This window comes from Notolepis coatsorum, assembly GCF_963971535.1.
Source record: "Notolepis coatsorum genome assembly, chromosome: 18".
Lineage (NCBI taxonomy): Eukaryota > Metazoa > Chordata > Actinopteri > Aulopiformes > Paralepididae > Notolepis > Notolepis coatsorum.
Window position 1 is genome coordinate 19,476,241 of NC_140182.1, and position 18,366 is coordinate 19,494,606.

An 18,366-nucleotide genomic window follows, 5' to 3' on the forward strand; every position below is an offset into this window, starting at 1 on the left:
GTGTCTTGTCTTCGCACACATAATATGCTACGGAAAAAACTCGGACAACGACGCACTTGCACCGCCCACTTTATCCTGACGTCACAGACGTGCGACGCTAGCCTCTTTCCAAGATCACCATGAAGTAAGTAGCCTAGCTAACTAATGTTACATTTTTATGTATTCCAATATGAAAAATATAAAAACAAAGCGGTCCGGACTCGGCGCTGTGTCATCTTCCGTGTGGAATTTAGGTTTAAAGATAACCACGGCATTACTTCCTTGCATCCTTGATTTGAACTGCTAATTTCTAGGCGCAGAAGCAACGCTACAGGGCTGATTGATTGATTGATTGAACATTTTATTAACAGATTGCAGAATGGGTACAATACAGCTCAATACACACAATTGTTAAGGGGATGCAGACCAGATAACGACTTTCGTCTTGTTTACATCAGGGTCCCCCATTTTCAATTAATCATAACATACACGACATACAGATAGACCGTACATTTATGACATACCAGATTTACAAATACAGTACTGTTTTTGATACAAGAAGAGTCTAAAAAAGAGAGTATATACATTTGACGAAGAAACTGTACATTGGAGGAGGTTGGTTGGTAGGAGGGGGGGGGGGGCTTGGGTAGGCGGCGGGGGGGGGGGGGGGGGGGGGGGGTAACTGTACATTGGATTATGACTAAACCTTACTTGGTCCCAAGAAGAGGGTCTCATGTATTATTGGGTTTAATAGGACTTTACTGTACATTGGAGGGGGTTGGGTTAGGACATTTACAGGGGCCAGTTTCGAATTGCAGTCTCTCGTAGGTGCTCTTTGAGAGTGGTTTTGAAAGTGGGTAGTGATTCACATTCCTTTACAGCTTTGGGTAGGGCATTCCACATTGATGTGGCATAATTGCGAAAACGTGTTTGAATGAATGAATGAAAACTTTATTTAACAGATTGCAGAATGGGTACAATACAGTACGGCTCAATACATACAATTGTTAAGGGGATGCAGACCTGAGAAAGACGTTTGTCTTGTTTCCATCAGGGTCCCCCATTTTCAATTCATATAGATCATGTATGCAGATTTTGCCTAGTTCCGAGTTGAGGGGTTTTTCAACCTGTAACTTGTTCTTGTCAGAGACCAGCAGGGCTGAGTCATCCGTTTAGTCCCTTGTTTAAGCCGAATCTGGGTTTAACATGATTTGTGGAGCTCCCTCTGGTGTTGTGATCGTGGTATTCACTGACCATTGGGAAGTATTTTGACATGTACATGGGTACCTTAGTCGTATAGTGTATCTTGTAGACCAGGCCCATTGCAAGTTGCTGTACTCTGTCGCCTACTCTAAGCCATCCTAGGTTGTCAAAGTGGGCAGGGGTGAGGTGGGTTCTAGGAGTCTAGGAGGTCAAGCAGTAGTCTGACCAGTTTGTTTGTTAGTCGTAGTACCCTTGAATGAGTGCTCCTGCCAGAGTCTTCAGGGTATTCTTGTTTACCTGAGAAGCCGTTGGTCTTGCTGAGTTTGTTATTTGAACCGAAGTGAATGGACTCTGTTTTGCCCAGGTGTAATGATAGTTTGTTATCAGCGAGCCATATGCAGATTTTGCCTAGTTCCGAGTTGAGGGGTTTTTCAACCTGTAACTTGTTCTTGTCAGAGACCAGCAGGGCTGAGTCATCCGTGATCCGACGACATGTCATTTGCATAAATTAGGAACAGTAGACGTCCTAGTATGCTTCCTTGTGGAACACCACAGCTCACTGGGAGGGGGGGGGGGGGTACTGTTTACCTCCACCATCTGTTCTATCCCCTCCAGGTAGGATTGCATCCAGCTAAACTGATAGACTATCAACAAAAACCAATAGCTTTTAGATTGTCAATCAGAATGGAGTAATTGACAGTGTCGAAGGCCTTTTGTAGGTCCAGCATGACCATGCCGCAGTATTTGCCCGCGTCCACCTCTTGTTTGATGTGGTCGTTTAAATAGAGAAGGCATGTGTCAGTGGAGTGGGATGTTCTGAAGCCAGATTGGAATTCGTAGATTAGATTTTTTTTCCGCGACTCCGCGAGGTACTTTTCGACCTGTTCGTAATGTATACTATTTTTTCCATGACTTTCGAGATGGTGGTAAGGATAGAAACAGGGCGGTCGTTTCCTGGGTCTAATTTGCTGCCCTTTTTGTGCAGGGGTGTTACTCTCGCAATTTTGAAGTCTTTGGGTACGTGTCCCTGTTTTATGGAGAGGTTTATTATTATGTGTGTGATGACTGGGGTGATGGCGGCTGCTGAGTCTCTGAGGAATTTGGAGGGGATATTACAGTCAGTTATGGTAGTTATTATGTTAGTTCAATGTTTCTGTCAAAGATAATCAAATAAAGGTCTCTGGTTCTATCTCGTTGACAAAAAGTACACAACATCTGCATTCACCATGATTCCTAACAGTAGATTCATCCTTTGCCTCAACCCAATCAATCAATCCCTATAGTATAATGTTATATCCATGGGAACGATGCTATATACAGTATAAGTTATATAAGATGATATAAGTTATATCTGCAGATACGGAACACATAACGTTACATTTTTTTAGAATTATAGAATACAGTGTGAAATGGCAATACTGCTTTCAATTTCACATTGCTTTTAGCTATAGTGGAAACTACTACATGTGGCATGGTGGCCCATCACTGTGTGTTGAATGACATACCTAAAACAAATCCTATACACTCACTCAAGTCATTTGTAAAACAGAATGATAAACACGTTTTTTTTTTTTTTTTTTATTAAAGTGTGCTGCAAGGAGTAGGCCATGCCACCCAGTCACCCACCCACCCACCTATCCTACATACTTTTTAGAGTCAGTGGTACACATAAGAGTATGGGGGAAAACATGGAAACTTTAAAGAGCCAGACAAGAGGATGGATACCAATTTCCTCTCTGCATTCAATAGAATGCTATCCAACTGCAAGCTAGCCTAGCTTAGCATAAATTAATGGAAGCGGGTACGGACCAGCTAGCCTAGCTGTTGGCCAAAAACACCTCTCCCAGATTTTAAGCTAGGCTAGTGGTCCGATATTTGCTTCCATTAATTTGTGCTAAGCTAGACTAGCTTACAGCCAGATATCTTTCTACTGAACGCACACAGAGGAAACTGGATCTATCTTTTTGTCCTACTCTGGAGAAGACGTTAAGCACATTTCCTAATTTTGGTGTGTTCCTTTAAACTTGGATAACAGAACCATTTTAAATGTGAGATGGATGGATATCTTACTATGACTCCTCTCTCCTTCCAGTCCTCTAACAAAGGTGAAACTGATCAATGAGCTGAATGAGAGAGAGGCAGGTCTTGGGGTGAAGGAAACGGTGTCTTGGCATGCAGAATACAAAGACAGTGCCTGGATATTCATTGGTAAGAAGGAAGCAAGAGGGATGCATCCACCTTATATTCATGACATGAATCTAGCTTTTGTATAGCTACTGTATTCAGACTGTATCACTTGTCAATTTACATTTTCTTACCTGCCAAATACATTTTTAGAACAGAAAGGACTTGATTGGACAAAGCGTGCTTAGTGCTTATTTACCAGAATGGCTAATAGAATTGATTGATTGGACTTAGCATTAGGGTTGGGTACCGTTCACATTTGAATCAATACCGGTACCAGTACCAGTTCCTGGAATTCGGTATCGGTAGTGTACCCAACGGTACTTTTTAAAAAAAATACTTAACTCTCTCTGTAATAAAATCTTTTTTTATTTCAGTTGTAAAAAACAAGTTTTTCAACATTGTTATTTATTTAGAACATTCTGTTATTTATTGTTGTAACACACCACACAAAATAAATCACATGATCATGTAGTATGTTTTTAAATGTTTAAATATCAACATTATCTGGCCATCAGTAAATATTATCCTCTGACCTCGTCAGAGACGGGACAGTAATATATATATATTTGTGGGAAAGGCTCCCTCTTGTCTAGTATATTACACTCTTATACTAAACATGTAAAGGTACCCAAATTGGGTACGATTGATATAGCGTGAATCGGTACTTGGTAGTACCGATGTAATTCGGTTGGTACCCTTAAAAGTACCAAGTTCGGTACCCAACCCTGCTTACAAGCCATAGCCAAAATGTACCTTTACTTTTACCTTTTGCATAGTGCTACTTTAAAACCTTATCTGCATTACAGCAATGTCCCACAACACAGACTTGCAATGAATAGAATGAGAATGTCCATTTTCTTGTATTAACACTGGGCATTTTGGAATGCATTGATACAGATTCTATGTCTCTCTTCTCTTGCAGGAGGGTTTCCCTATGAGCTGACTGAGGGTGACATCATCTGTGTGTTCTCTCAGTAAGTCTCCTCAATCCGTCAGCGCCAGAAACTAGTTTACTAGTTTTTGGGATCGTTATTTAGTTTATTCGCTATATCTATTCATAATTCATAGCTGCAGCCTCTGGTATAGCCTTCAGACCCTGTCTGAGCTGGCAGACGGTCAACACCGCCCTCTATTGCCAGGCGGAGCTATTGCATCTCATTGAAAATGGGCTGGTGTGTTTTAGAAGCCGATCTGAGCCGGGCGGTAACATAATAACGAGGAGACATAATAATGATAATCTAGCGTTGATTTCAGGATGATTAGATAATCAGCCGAAAAATTACAACGTGATGACTGGATTACAGTAAAATCCTCTTTTCTCGTCTTTTTCCTGGAATTACTGAAAAGCACCCAAACCGATACTCTATTCAAAACGGTATAAAACGGAAATGTACGGATCTGTCTCGGGCATGTTGACTGGAAGCAACTCACTGAGACTCAACAGCGTTATTAGACCGATAGATAGGGATGTCCCGATCATATTTTTTTGCTCCCGATCCCGATCATGTGATTTTGAGTATCTACTAATACCGATCTTTCCCGATCCGATCTTTCACATTAGTAACCGATTTAAAAAAAAAAAAACGTATTTTTTTATATTTTTCTCCCATCCCAATTTCGCCTCGCCAATTCTTCCTTCAATTCTCCCCTCCCCTGTCTCGAACGTTGCTAGACTATGCCTCCCACTGGTCGGCTGCAGTGAGGACCAAGCCTTGCATCACGTGTCCCCTCCGGTACACGAGGAGGCAGCTGTCGCATCTGAACAGCGCAATCTCTCAGTGGCAAGGAGTAACGCGTGGGAGGCTCACGCTGCCCCCGATACTTCCTGATTCTGCTGTACAGGAGCACCAACCGACCTGTAGGAGTCGCTGTCCACAACGTCCAATCCCCACCCACTGGCTTTCCCACCCCTAACACTGCCAATTGTGTTAGTATGAACGACCAGCCAAGCCAGTAGCAACGCCGAGAGCTGGGCTCGAACCCAGCATCTCTTGCGTTAGTGGCGAGCGCCTTGCCATTAGTAACCGATTTGACGCATTTTTGTCAGAAACTGGTGAAGCGAGACTGTTGCCTCAATAGTCCCTCGAGGGGCTCGAGGTGGCTCGAGCGCCGGTGGCTCACATTACATTCACCCTGAATGTTGACGTTATCCAGGTGAAAAGTTAACTTCATTCAAGCGAGGCATTGCAACCGGAGTAATCTAAAAACTCCGCCTCCAACCTGCTGCTTCATGAGAGCAATGGCGCCATCGTCTGTAAAAATCAGGTGACTGCAAGTTCTGCAACTAGTGGATGTCCCTCATCCTTGACATAAATCATTTGATGTATAATTAAATCAAAGGAAATGCGTTTGTTTTGGCAAAATTCTTCTGCTCTGTGTGACAATAAATAAATTAATGATGATATGTAATTTAAAACCAAAACTAAGGCCTCAGTATGAGTTTAAGACGTGAACATGGTCATGTTTGTTGAATTAAAAAAGAAATCCAGATTTTTCTTTTTTTTTTATCCCGATCTTCAGAAAATTACGTGATCGGCCCCCGGGACATCCCTACCCATAGATATAATATAAGATATATTTTAAGCACTAACAAATGTCACAGTCTAAAACTATATCCAAACTTCACCTGGCGATGAAGGGGGATCAGCGGCCCCTGCTGCTGGCGGTCAATGTGTTAATCTCTCTAATGTGAGTGCATGTCATTTAGTTGTGTCTCCTTCATCTCTAATGTGAGTGCATGTCATTTAGTTGTCTCCTTTATCTCTAGTGTGAGTGCATGTCATTTAGTTCAAGACTTTGGCTAAAAAACAACAACCTTGTCTTCTAATAATAATAATAATAATAATAATAATGACAACAACAACAACAACAACAACAACAACAACAACAACAACAACACTATTGACCTATCTCAAGCCCTGCCCTCTTTCTTGATAATGCTGTTGTTTGTCCAAGGAAAGCAACAGTTGTGATTTTTGGAGGATCAAGAAAAGAGGGCATGGTTTGAGATAGGTAAATTGCTTGTCTCATTCAAGGGATTTTGAGTTGACTTGATCAGTAGCATGGCAGTCCAGTGCTTGGTTCATAAGATTGAGTGGTTGAGGAAAAGCTGCAGTCTTAGGGATGTGAATCCTTCATGTCGATGCCTGGTTGGTTGGTTGGTTGGTTGGTTGGTGGTTTGGTTTGTGTGTACTAGAAATGCAGGGAGTAGGGATGCCCCAATCAAAAAAAATTGCTGCCGATGCCGATCGTCTATGAGCCATATCTGCCGATAGTTGTTTTGTTATAGCAGCTGGTATAGCAGTATTATACTATCAGTTTATATTGCAGATGGAATTTGTTACATCTGTCTCAGACACTTTGTAATAGTTCCACACTGCTGACATGTTTTAGGTTGGCTTTTAGGTATCAGCGGCCGATCAATCGGGGTATCCCTGGCTGGGAGGTATAACGAATGTCAAGGTATACTGTCATGGATCCATGCAATGATATGATATGGGTATATATCGTATATACATGGTAAAATTATTCAGGGATTTTCTTTTTTTAAGTTATTTAAAAAATAATTACCTACAGCAGCAGTATTACAAAACTAGTGAGATGAAAATTGGATTCCAATATACCATTTGAATAAAAAAAAGTACCATGACAATCGTATTACAAAAAAGACATTGTAATTTGCATTGGAAAAGCCAAATACATCAAATATGGTTATACCATGAAAAATATTGTGATATCATATTTTGAACATGTTGCTCACCCTAGTATGTGTGCACCTGTCTGTCCTGTGTTTCCTGCTCTTTAAACCAATCATCTGTCCTGCTCTGTTGTGTTGTTCTGATCACACTCTGCCTCAGATATGGAGAGATCGTCAACCTGAACCTTGTGCGTGACAAAAAGACGGGGAAGTCCAAGGGTTTCGGTTTCATCTGCTATGAGGACCAGAGAAGCACCATCCTGGCTGTGGACAACCTCAATGGCAGTAAGGTAGGTAGGAGTTCTGCTCTGGGATCAGTGGTCGGGTCACGTGATCAAACTACTTTCTACTTAAACTGGTCCCAATTCAGCATTCCTGTTCCAAGATTCTCTAGACATACAGACCCAGAACTGTGTTTTACACAGCTGGGGAAGCATGGTTAGCGATAACTACATTCATCATCATAATTTTATTTATTCGTACATGGATTTGTTACAGTCCAACAGTGTCTTCAGTACATATAGGTCACTTAATATGATCCACTAAATGCCATGGCCGAAAGGAACAGGAAGAAGAAGAAAACTCTTATTGTACCTGCCCCTACACACATACAGTACACTGATAGACTGTTCATAGTGCAATGTTTATCAAACCAAACAAAATGTACATACATACTTATTTTGCAGAAATGAAAACATCAACACAATTAAATTAACATAAATAAATACATTTAGTGTATCTATCAGTTAAATTACTGAGGTTCATTCATTTATACACACACATTTATCTATATATGTATAGTACACTGTTCTATTATATAATGTATTATTCTATATTATACTTCTATACTATACTATTATACTATATAATTGTATTATAATTTTTGTATTATACTAAACTAAATCATACTATTTATACTACACTATATTATATTGGTATATACAGTATTATACAATATTTTAATATATTATTCTATGTTAAGCTGCTGTATACTATATTACTATACTCCTACTAGCCTATACTGTAATGCTATGCTATATTATCCTGTTATGCTAAACTGCAATACTATACTAAACTGTGCTATACTGTATTTATCTTTTCTTTGTACAACTTTTTGAAGTGAAATATATTATTAGAACTCTTTACATCATTCTGCAAATAGTTCCATAGTTTGATACCTATAACTGAGGTGCACCTTTGTTTTAAGGTGGTTCGTGCAAATTGGTGCTTAAAGTTTTATTACACTACATTGAGCCGACGAGACTTCTCATCATTGGCACTCAACGCATGGCATGAAATAACGAGATTTCTCGTGACTGGCACTCAAAGTGTTAACAGGCCGACGCTCTACAATATAGGAATATGTGGCGGTGTTTGCAGGGCTATAACTATATTCTATATTATAGCTATGGATACAATACTATGGCCTATTTGACATTGACTATTTATCATTCAATATGTGTTAAAGAAATAATTTTTTCATCCATACATTCCCGTTTTATACCGTGGTGAATATGAGTATAGTTTTAGAGTAATCCTGTCTAATCCCAGAAATCGACGCTATGCAGCAATAGGTGCATTTCACAAAAAACGCTGCCGTTTCTCGCCTATTCACGCTAGTATTTCGAAAATCTATATTATCAGTATTATGTTTCTTCATGAATGCATGAAAGGGTGGGGGGGGGTCGTTTTTTTATGCTTTGGTCGTCACCAACGGCACACATTGTGGAGTAACGTTACACACAAATGTTGTGATCGAAGTGAAGTCATGGTTGGATCACAGCAGGATTGATACCGTATAGGCCTTACCTTCACTAGGATGTACCCCAAAAAGAATATTCCATTTATCTGATCGCGAGTCCCAGTATTGGTGTCGATCGTGTCGCCAACATAATCCGCCACACATCATGCACCGGGAGCATTTCACGCTTCTCAATCCGATCGGGACAACCGCTCCAATTGCGCGACAAAGAAAAGTCCGACCGGAGACTTTTGATCGACGCACAGGCCAAGATAGAATGTTTCAAAGGGTGCTTGATACTGCCACCTGGGTGGATGCGGCCGGTATTGCACTTTGGCATTCTCAGGATAATTCCCATGTTAACCCAGAGTAATGAAATATCGAATAAAATAAATAACGATGAAAACCCGACTATACTCTGGTCTGGCGCTGAACGGTTGGCGAGTTAACCCGACTTTACTCTGGCCTGGCGCTGATTGAGTTAAGAAGCCTAGTTTTCCCCGCCTATTAACCTCTTGAAGGTGGCCCTTCGAAGGGCTTGTCTCACCCTAAATGACTATGTGAAATTTACATTTTCCCAACATCGCTCCTGAATGTTGTGAGATGTTACCTGGATGCTGACCTATAGTTTTGTGTGCAACATTCATTCACCTACAAAAATGGGGTGTTTATAAACCTATATATTTACCGTCACCATTGTATATTCCGGCCGATTCCACTAAAGAAATGTAGCTGCAGCATCATATCTTTGGACACAATCTGTTTCCTTCCTTGGAATGGCTCGTCTCACTGCATTTGTGACTCTTTTGTCTCGTCTCGGCCACAGATAAAAGGACGGACCATCCGAGTGGACCATGTGATGAACTACCGTGCTCCCAAAGACTCGGAAGACATTGATGATGTGACTAAACTGCTGAGGGACCAGGGCTGTGCCCCCCAGATCCCAGACCAGGACTGTGCCCTCCAGCTCCCAGACCCCTCCTCCTCAGACTCTGAGGAAGAGGAGCAGTACGTGGTCCCTGTCAAGAAGCCCAAAAAAGGTGAGCGGAGAAGTAGAACAGGCCAAGAATGTAGTTTAAAGGGACATGTTATGGAAAATGGGTTTAGGGTCTTTTGTATGGATTTAGTAGTCGGTCTGAAATGTTATTTATGTGCTGGGGGAAATGACATAGGTTGCTGTTTGGCCAAGGTTTGAATTCTTCAGATTAACAAGCCTAAACAAGCTGTTCAAAATGATTGCCCTCTGTGATGTTATAAGGAGGACAGAAACAATAAATTAGCTTTAATTAATCACTCAAGCTGTGCTTTTTCGAGCCAGGAACACTGCCTACCTAATGTACTACCCTATTTGTAAAAGTTTTTTTTACTCTTTAGTGTGGGGTAGCCAGGCAGGGAAGGGAATACTTTATTAAAAAAAAAACACACACACATTAAGTTCAACACAAGGGAAGAAAGAGGTGCTGAAAAAAGAAATAACAAATTAAGATTTAGACAAATTTCTCTGCAAGAAACTTAACAAACATGTTCCACCGATTCGAGGAAATCATATAGAATAGTTGATACATGATATGTCCCCTTTAACTCATTCAGAACCACGCCCCTTTGGCCATATTAGGGCTAGCGTGCCAATAAGGAAGTCAATGGGAGGACAGGGAAATTTGCGAACGCTTAAACTATATCTTAAATTATGGCTATGGGTCTAAAACACCCCTCACTTATCAATGACTTGCTTGCAGTCAACATGTACGAAACGGATTGTTTTTTTCATTGGTACATTTCCGTTTTATACCGTTTTGAATGCGAGATGTCTAGTAATTCCAGAGAAATTCCGCGATAATCGCCCTTTACTGGAATACACAAAACATGTTGTAATTATTCTGCTGATTTATGAATAGTTTTCAAATAAACGCTAGATTATCGATAGTATATGTGTACTTATGCATGCTAGAGAAGCGGGCTGAAAAATCGATTATCCATGCCGTGGTCACCGCTAACGTTACGCACACACACACACGCTGCGATGGCGGAGAAAAAAACATCTGATTAACCCAAGACTGGTAAAATAGAGTCCTTACCTCACATCAGATGTTCTGCAAAAAGATTAATCCAATTCCTGATCGCCATTCCAAATATTGATCGTGTTTATTGATCCAACGTTATAGCACCAAAACACATAATCGACGCTGCTCCGAGCCTCGCCAGTGAATGTGATAACACGATACTGCTTGCCCGAGAAGAGAAACCCCGGGACCGGAATTTTTTTCTGATGCACAGTCCCACCCAATCCAATCCAATGATGTGCAATACCATCCGGGAGACGATAGGCGGCGGTATTTGCCCTTTTCGAGCTCAGACCCATTCCCAGTGATAACGTCAGGCTGGATGGATGAAAAATGAATGGATATTGCTAATAAAAGAAATAACGATTAAAACCCGAGTTTTCTCGGGTCTTGGCACTCAACGCATGGCGAGTTAACCCGACTAATCTCGTGGTTGGCACTGAATGGGTTAATGTTATGTGTGCCTCTTCATGGCCCTTGCTCACCCCTCTTGTTGTTGGTGTCAGTAAATCTTTAACTTAACATTATATTTAATTCAGTCAATTGACACTTTCATACAAATACCCATGGGAGCAAAGAAATATATTAATAAATAATAATAATAATAATAATAATAATAATAATAATAATAATAATAATAATAATAATAATAATAATAATAATAATAATAATAGATAGCATAGGAGGCATCTAGCTCTTGGTTAGTGGTCGACTGATATGAGTTTATCAATGACCAATGCCAACACCGCAATTTAGAGATCAGTATAATATATACCAATATAATGATTTAGTTTTGGCATGTAAGATTATGGTCGTTTCAGCCTTCATCGCCTCCTCCCATGCCATCTCTGTCCTCTGCATTGTGGTGTTTTGTTTCATTGAGGCAATCGTTCGTGGTGGAATTCCCTCCTCCCACGGCCCACTGGCTGGGACACCCCTATCTCTCCCCGGTGCATTTTGAACGATCATACTCTGAGTCGGACTGTTTATATCAAAACATTTATTTACAATAAAACAGAGGTCTAATACAGAATTAAATGAAGGAGGAAAAACAAAGTATTTGAAGGTCTAAGAAATGCTAAGAAAATATCTTATCTATTTGTCTCATTCTCTCTCTTGTCCAGCTCACTCTCTCCACTCCCCCAGCCTTCCATTAGGAGGGCCGCCTTTCTCTCTCTACGATGTTGTTCTCTGCTCTCTGCTGTCCAAACCCAACTGACTTTGATAGAAAAAGCCCAGAGCTTTTCTGTCTGTTTGTTAACTTAAAAATGTCGCTCTCCCCCACCCTGAGCGCTCCTCTCTCTCTGTTCTAGGTGGTGTTCTCTCAAAATAATTTGGCTATGCCCCTGGGGCTCTGTCTAACTTGCCTAGGCGACCCACCCCACTATCTCACTGTTGCTCCGTTTTGACCTAGATAACAGGGCTCTAACCTAGTCGATTATACGCCATAGCCAGGCCTCATCTGTTCCAACAAACAGATCCCAGCTAACTTTAAACTAAACACTTGTTATGGAAAAAAGGTATTTAGCATACATACTTATCCTGTTATAATCAACAGATCAAGTTTAGACTAAGAAAATCCCCTGGTTTTAGAGTTGTGGTTTAGGGAGATACTGTGATTACTGAGAAGGAACCTATGAATGACCTTGGATGTGTACAGAAAGAAAGAAGCATTTCATATAAAAGTATTCTAATAAAGAAACTTGAACTACATGATAACCACCTGTCTGGATAAAGATCTCTTATAAAGATTAACAACAGAATCAAATTCCATGCATGAATCTCCAGATTTCTTGAACAAGCAGCTATGGAAACACTTGCTGGTGTAAAGTGTCATTATGCTTGTTGCTCCTGGTTCAGCAGTGCCCCTAAGGCACTGCTGAACCCTAAGAGTAAACTTCACAAAACAAGCTAGTCAGGATTTTATTAAGGTTCCATCTTGAGCCCTCACTATGAGAGTCTGAGATGAACCCTCTCACTACGTGAGTCTGAGATGCTAAAGGTAGAAGACAGAGTGAAGCAGATCAAGTTGTGCCTAGTTCATATAGGATTATTTCTGGTGAAGTACCAAATTATCTCAGGGACTATTTTAAGTGTGTCAGGGATATACATTCGTACTCCACTAGAGGGAGCTCTACTGATTTTGTGCCTGTTCGGTTCAGACGTTGTATGGGGAAAGGGAACAATTTGCCCAGAGATTTGAAATATTTTAATAATATTTTATCTGTATTGTGTTTATCGTTACACGATGACTTTTCTTAAGAATGTGTATGAGAAGCTTGCTTGAAATTCATGTTTTTTTTTCAAAGTTGTGAATCGATTAATCAATTCCAAGCCAAAGAAGTAATCTTGATGTCATAATATTTTTTTACATTGATTTTACAATGCTATGTGTACATCAAAATCTAAACCTTATTTTATATCATTACTCAAAAATATCAATGCTGTATATATCATTTTAAATAATCTGTTCTTCATACAATGATCATATGATGGAATCAAGTATAAAGTCAAACAACCTTTTTAGAATGAGGCCCCTCTGGTCTCACACAATATAACACTCCACTTTCTGCCCCAGACAAGAAAGAGAAGAAGAAAAAGAAGAAAGAGAAAAAGGAGAAGAAGAAGGCCTTGAAGGAGGAGAGAGCGAGTCGGCTGCAGCGGGCCTCCTCCTCGTCTCCCCCGCCTCCTGCGGCGCGAGTGAAACAGGAGAAGGAGGATGCCAGCTATGACAAACACAGCCAGAGGGGGGCGCCAGAGGAGAAACTAGTCAGGGCGGAGAGGCCCGTCCCCGAGCAGCGGAAACCCCAGTCGGACAGGCTGGAAGACCGAGGGTTCCGCGGTCACCACGGCGACGGGGACCGGGCCAGAGAGGGCGAGAGCTCCAGGCACAACGAGGAGCGGAGGAGACACGACGGACCAGGAGACGGGAACAAGGCAGAGGGCGAGAGCTCCAGGCACAACGAGGAGCGGAGGAGACACGACGGACCAGGAGACGGGAACAAGGCAGAGGGCGAGAGCTCCAGGCACAACGAGGAGCGGAGGAGACACGACGGACCAGGAGACGGGAACAAGGCAGAGGGCGAGAGCTCCAGGCACAACGAGGAGCGGAGGAGACACGACGGACCAGGAGACGGGAACAAGGCAGAGGGCGAGAGCTCCAGGCACAACGAGGAGCGGAGGAGACACGACGGACCAGGAGACGGGAACAAGGCAGAGGGCGAGAGCTCCAGGCACAACGAGGAGCGGAGGAGACACGACGGACCAGGAGACGGGAACAAGGCAGAGGGCGAGAGCTCCAGGCACAACGAGGAGCGGAGGAGACACGACGGACCAGGAGACGGGAACAAGGCAGAGGGCGAGAGCTCCAGGCACAACGAGGAGCGGAGGAGACACGACGGACCAGGAGACGGGAACGAGGCAAACGGACAATATCAGGATAGCCAGGAGGACCAGAGAGAGAGAGACAGAGTGAGAGACGGAGCGAGGGAGAGGGAAAGGGAGAGGGATATCGATAGGGGCAAGGAAAGCGAGAGGGACCAGCCGAGGGACGGAGAGAGGGGTAAAGAGGGGGAACGAGCGAGAGACCGAGACAGGGAGAGAGACCGAGGGAGGGAGAGGAGCAGGGAGAGGGAGAGGGACCGAGAGGGCGACAGAAACCGAGAGAGAGAAAAGAACAGGGAGAGGGAGAGAGACAAACAGAGGGATACCGACAGGAAAAGAGAGAGGGAGCCGGACAGAGAGCGTAAACAGAGGGAACACAGTCGGGAGAGAGACTATAGGCGAAACTGACGTGGAGGAGGCTGCTGTGGTTGTAGCAAGGCTTGAAATTAATGGTTTTTACGTTTGAGTTGTAATTCCGCAAAACTAGACATTTTCCTAAAATATTGGCAAGATTGTGTGTTTTTTTTTTTTTTTTTTTAATAAGTACTCAAGTTCAAAGGAAATGCAATCGAGTTGAGGGAATATTATACAGACAGTCTCCATACCACATGTCTCCATGCGTGTATTAAACACAACTGGTACCCATAAAGAGTTCATAACGTGTAGATGTTCTGGAAGTGTAGAGGTACAGGAAGATGACTGTCCATAAACTATACTTTCAGCCATCTCAGGCAATTAATACGATACGAGATGTCTCCGTGTTGCATTTGCCTTAATTTGATTTGAGAGCCCATAACTCAAAACTCGGAAACATAACGGGAAACAATGTTGGAATTTTTGTGTGTGTTAAATGTCTCCTTTCCAAGAGTTATAACCTAAAAGTCCATTTTGGTGAAATTCTTTACACCATTCACCACCGGCCAAATGTACTGTAACTCTGTCTTATGGCTGGAACAGTCTGTCAGTCAACCCACCTGTGAAACTACTTTGGCAGATAACAAGTTTAAATTGGCTCCACTCTGGCCAGTCAAGCAAACATTTGGTCTCATGTCCTATTTCAGTCAGACCCACTGAAATCCAACTGCCAATTCACTATTCTCACAGCCATAGTTAGTCAGTTAATGTTACATCATACTCGTATAGCGCTTTTCCACCGCATGGTACTGGCTCAACTCAACTTGACTTTGCCTATTGGGAAAAAGTTTTGGATAGATAGTACCTGGTACTTTTTTTGGTATCGCCTCCGTCGTGATTCCAAGTGAGCCGAGGACAAATCAAAAGGTGACGTGAAAACTCTTGCAGACCATTGATTGGTCAGAGAATCGTGTCTTGTAACACAACAGCACCAAGGACAGCGGCATCATCTCATCAACCAGGAGATACTTCCTCGTGTAAATGTAGTGATCTATGCACGGACACAATGACTTTTCTCAGCTAATCTCTTAGTTACAACAATATTGTGCAAGCAAAGCAGGGTTGGTACATTTCCAATGTTCGCTATTCAGCTGCTCTGGCCAGACTCACTGCACTATTCTACGCGGCCTAATGGGCAATAAAAGCGAACATTAAGTACTTAACCTGCAAACACAAGACTGTTCCAACAGCACAATATTGATGTAACTAAGAGATTCACCTGGGAATCTCATGCATGTAATGTATATCGACGACAATATGAGATTCACTACAATGTCAACCAGGTGCCAGAGCGCTGTAGGCCAGAAGAAGCATGTTATTGTTTGTTTATTTGGATCCCTGATAGTTGTTACTAAGGCAACAACTACTCTTCCTGGGGTCCACATAAAAACATACATGTACAGATACTCACTCACTCACTCACACATTCATACATACAGTACATATACTCACATACATATAAACAAATTATGGAATTCCTGCCCCCCAATAACCCCCCCTCCCCCAAATAAACAGAATAACCTTTACAAAGCATATTTGTGTTTACAGCTAAACCTCCATTAAGAATACGATCATTTGGAAATCTCATGAATAAGACGATAACTTTAAAAAAAGAAAGTGACTTATGGGGAACCGTATTCTATATCTACTACGAGCTACCAATGTAGTAAATCCAAAAGGATATGTTTCTAATTAATCCCAATGCGGCGACCAATTAAATGAGTTTTGGATGTGTCATGGGGCGACAGGGGTACTATTTGCAGTAGAAAATCAAGCAAGTGGAGTCGAGTTGAGCCGGTACCACGTTGTGCAAAATCGCCATTAATGTCTCGGGCCGTCCCCCTTTTAGCTAGAATTGTCAAAAGACTGAATCAACATGCTCTTGTCAGGGATTTACATCAGGAGCTTGACCCCATTGATTTTGCATTGGTTTGTGGCTAATTATCCGGAGCTAGTACAAGGAACAGCTTGGATTGCGCTGAGAAAGGATTCTACTGATGATGATCAACATCATCATCATTGGTAAGTAAGAAATAGGGCTAGGGTTCCGAAAATCAGAACTATCCCTTTAACCCTTTCACTGCCGCGCTACCAAACGGTTAACCCTTTCACTGCGACAATACACAGAAGGTTAACCCTTTCACTGCCACATGACAGCCGGTTAACCCTTTCACTGCCACACGACAGAAGGTTAACCCTTTACTATCACACAACCAACGGTGATAGTAAAGGGTTAACCTGTCGTGTGGCAGTGAAAGGGTTAAGACAATCTCTTAGGGATCAGGTTTTTCTTGTTTGGACACACAACTCTAATGGAGATTCCTGTCATATCCACTATGCAGTCCCCCATTATGGTTTCCTGATGTCCGGTCTCGTTTATTATACTGTAGCAAGCTATTGGAACTTGGGACACAGGCCGATATGAATGAACTGTATCATTATATTTTTGTATGGATTAACGGCTTGTTTTTGTGACATCATCAGCTGGTTACTATAGATGCACATGAATAGGCAGTGTTTTCAGTGGGGTTAAAGCAAAGCGCTTTATTATATAAACGGGACTCCCTAAAACCCAGGCATCTCATGTATAAATCCACCCCTCTTATGTTTACCCTAACCTTAACCTCATAAGACCTCATGGTGGCCCAACTTAACCTGCCATTGGACGCAGTGCATGAGATGCCTGTTTTCTCCCACAGTGTGCAGGACTGCCGCAGTGGGCTATGCATGGCAAATTGTGATGACTCATGGACGACCTCGAGGTTTTGTGCTGGTTATTGAATCCCTTTATATAAAGCAGAATTTGTCAGGTACACTTTTGTACTCTACTAATAATTGCCCAGAAAACATATTGTATGTTTAGGTTGTTGGTGCATCTAAACAAAGCATGACCATACTACCAAGAAAACAGAAACAAGGGATTGTTTAGTTTAGATGCACCAAAGATGGGGGGGAAACGCTTCTTCTGCCTCACCATGTTTACCTATGGGAGAGACGGAAGGCCTTCATTTCCCTTGTTATAACATTGTACAGGAGTTTATGCTACTTGGTAGGACAAAAAAGACTTTTATTACTTGTTAAAACACTGTTCAGATGTTGAGTGTTTGTATTGTTGATATACCGGTAGCTATAAATAAAAATGAGTTTTTGTAAACGAGAATGAATGTCTTTTTTCTTTTTTTACTTTATTTTTTAGCGTTTATCGCTTTTCTGGTCAAGCATGACCGACAGATACAGGGTGAAATGGGATATAGAGCAGGGGAAGACATTCTGGTAAATGACGGCGGGTCCGGGAATCGAACTCGGAGTCCACCAGATCCGTGACGCAGCACGGTTTTCCCCGACGCAGAAATAGCGCCGAGATATGCGGTGAGCTACTGGAGCTCCCCGAATGAATATGTCTTGACATGAGTGGCATATTTTATTCAAATTCGATCAAGGTCTACAAGATACACTACACGACCAAGGTACCCAAGTACATGTCAAAATACTTCCCAAAGGTCAGTGAATACCACGATCACAACACCAGAGGGAGCTCCACAAATCATGTTAAACCCAGATTCGGCTCAAACAAGGGACTAAACACGTTTTGCAATTATGCCACATCAATGTGGAACGCCCTACCCAAAGCTGTAAAGGAATGTGAATCACTACCCACTTTCAAAAACACTCGAACACCTACGGGAGACTGCAATTCGAAA

At 42.0% G+C, this 18,366-nt stretch overlaps 1 protein-coding gene across 1 annotated transcript; it reads left to right on the top strand.

The window, feature by feature from the left end:
- Window positions 1-94: 94 nt before the first annotated feature.
- rbmx2 (RNA binding motif protein X-linked 2) lies at window positions 95-17,779 on the top strand. The gene is made up of 6 exons (XM_084335573.1): window positions 95-124; window positions 3,275-3,390; window positions 4,292-4,343; window positions 7,227-7,356; window positions 9,634-9,847; window positions 13,446-17,779. Exons 1-6 carry the CDS (start codon window positions 120-122, stop codon window positions 14,657-14,659), a joined length of 1,731 nt encoding a protein of 576 aa, XP_084191699.1. The 5' UTR covers window positions 95-119; the 3' UTR covers window positions 14,660-17,779.
- Window positions 17,780-18,366: the final 587 nt, after the last annotated feature.

What these genes read in the sequence shown, in the direction of transcription:
- rbmx2 (XM_084335573.1), top strand. An exon ending in ATCATCTGTGTGTTCTCTCA is followed by an intron (nt 4,344 to 7,226) that starts GTAAGTCTCCTC and finishes ACTCTGCCTCAG; the next exon opens with ATATGGAGAGATCGTCAACC. An exon ending in ACAACCTCAATGGCAGTAAG is followed by an intron (nt 7,357 to 9,633) that starts GTAGGTAGGAGT and finishes TCTCGGCCACAG; the next exon opens with ATAAAAGGACGGACCATCCG.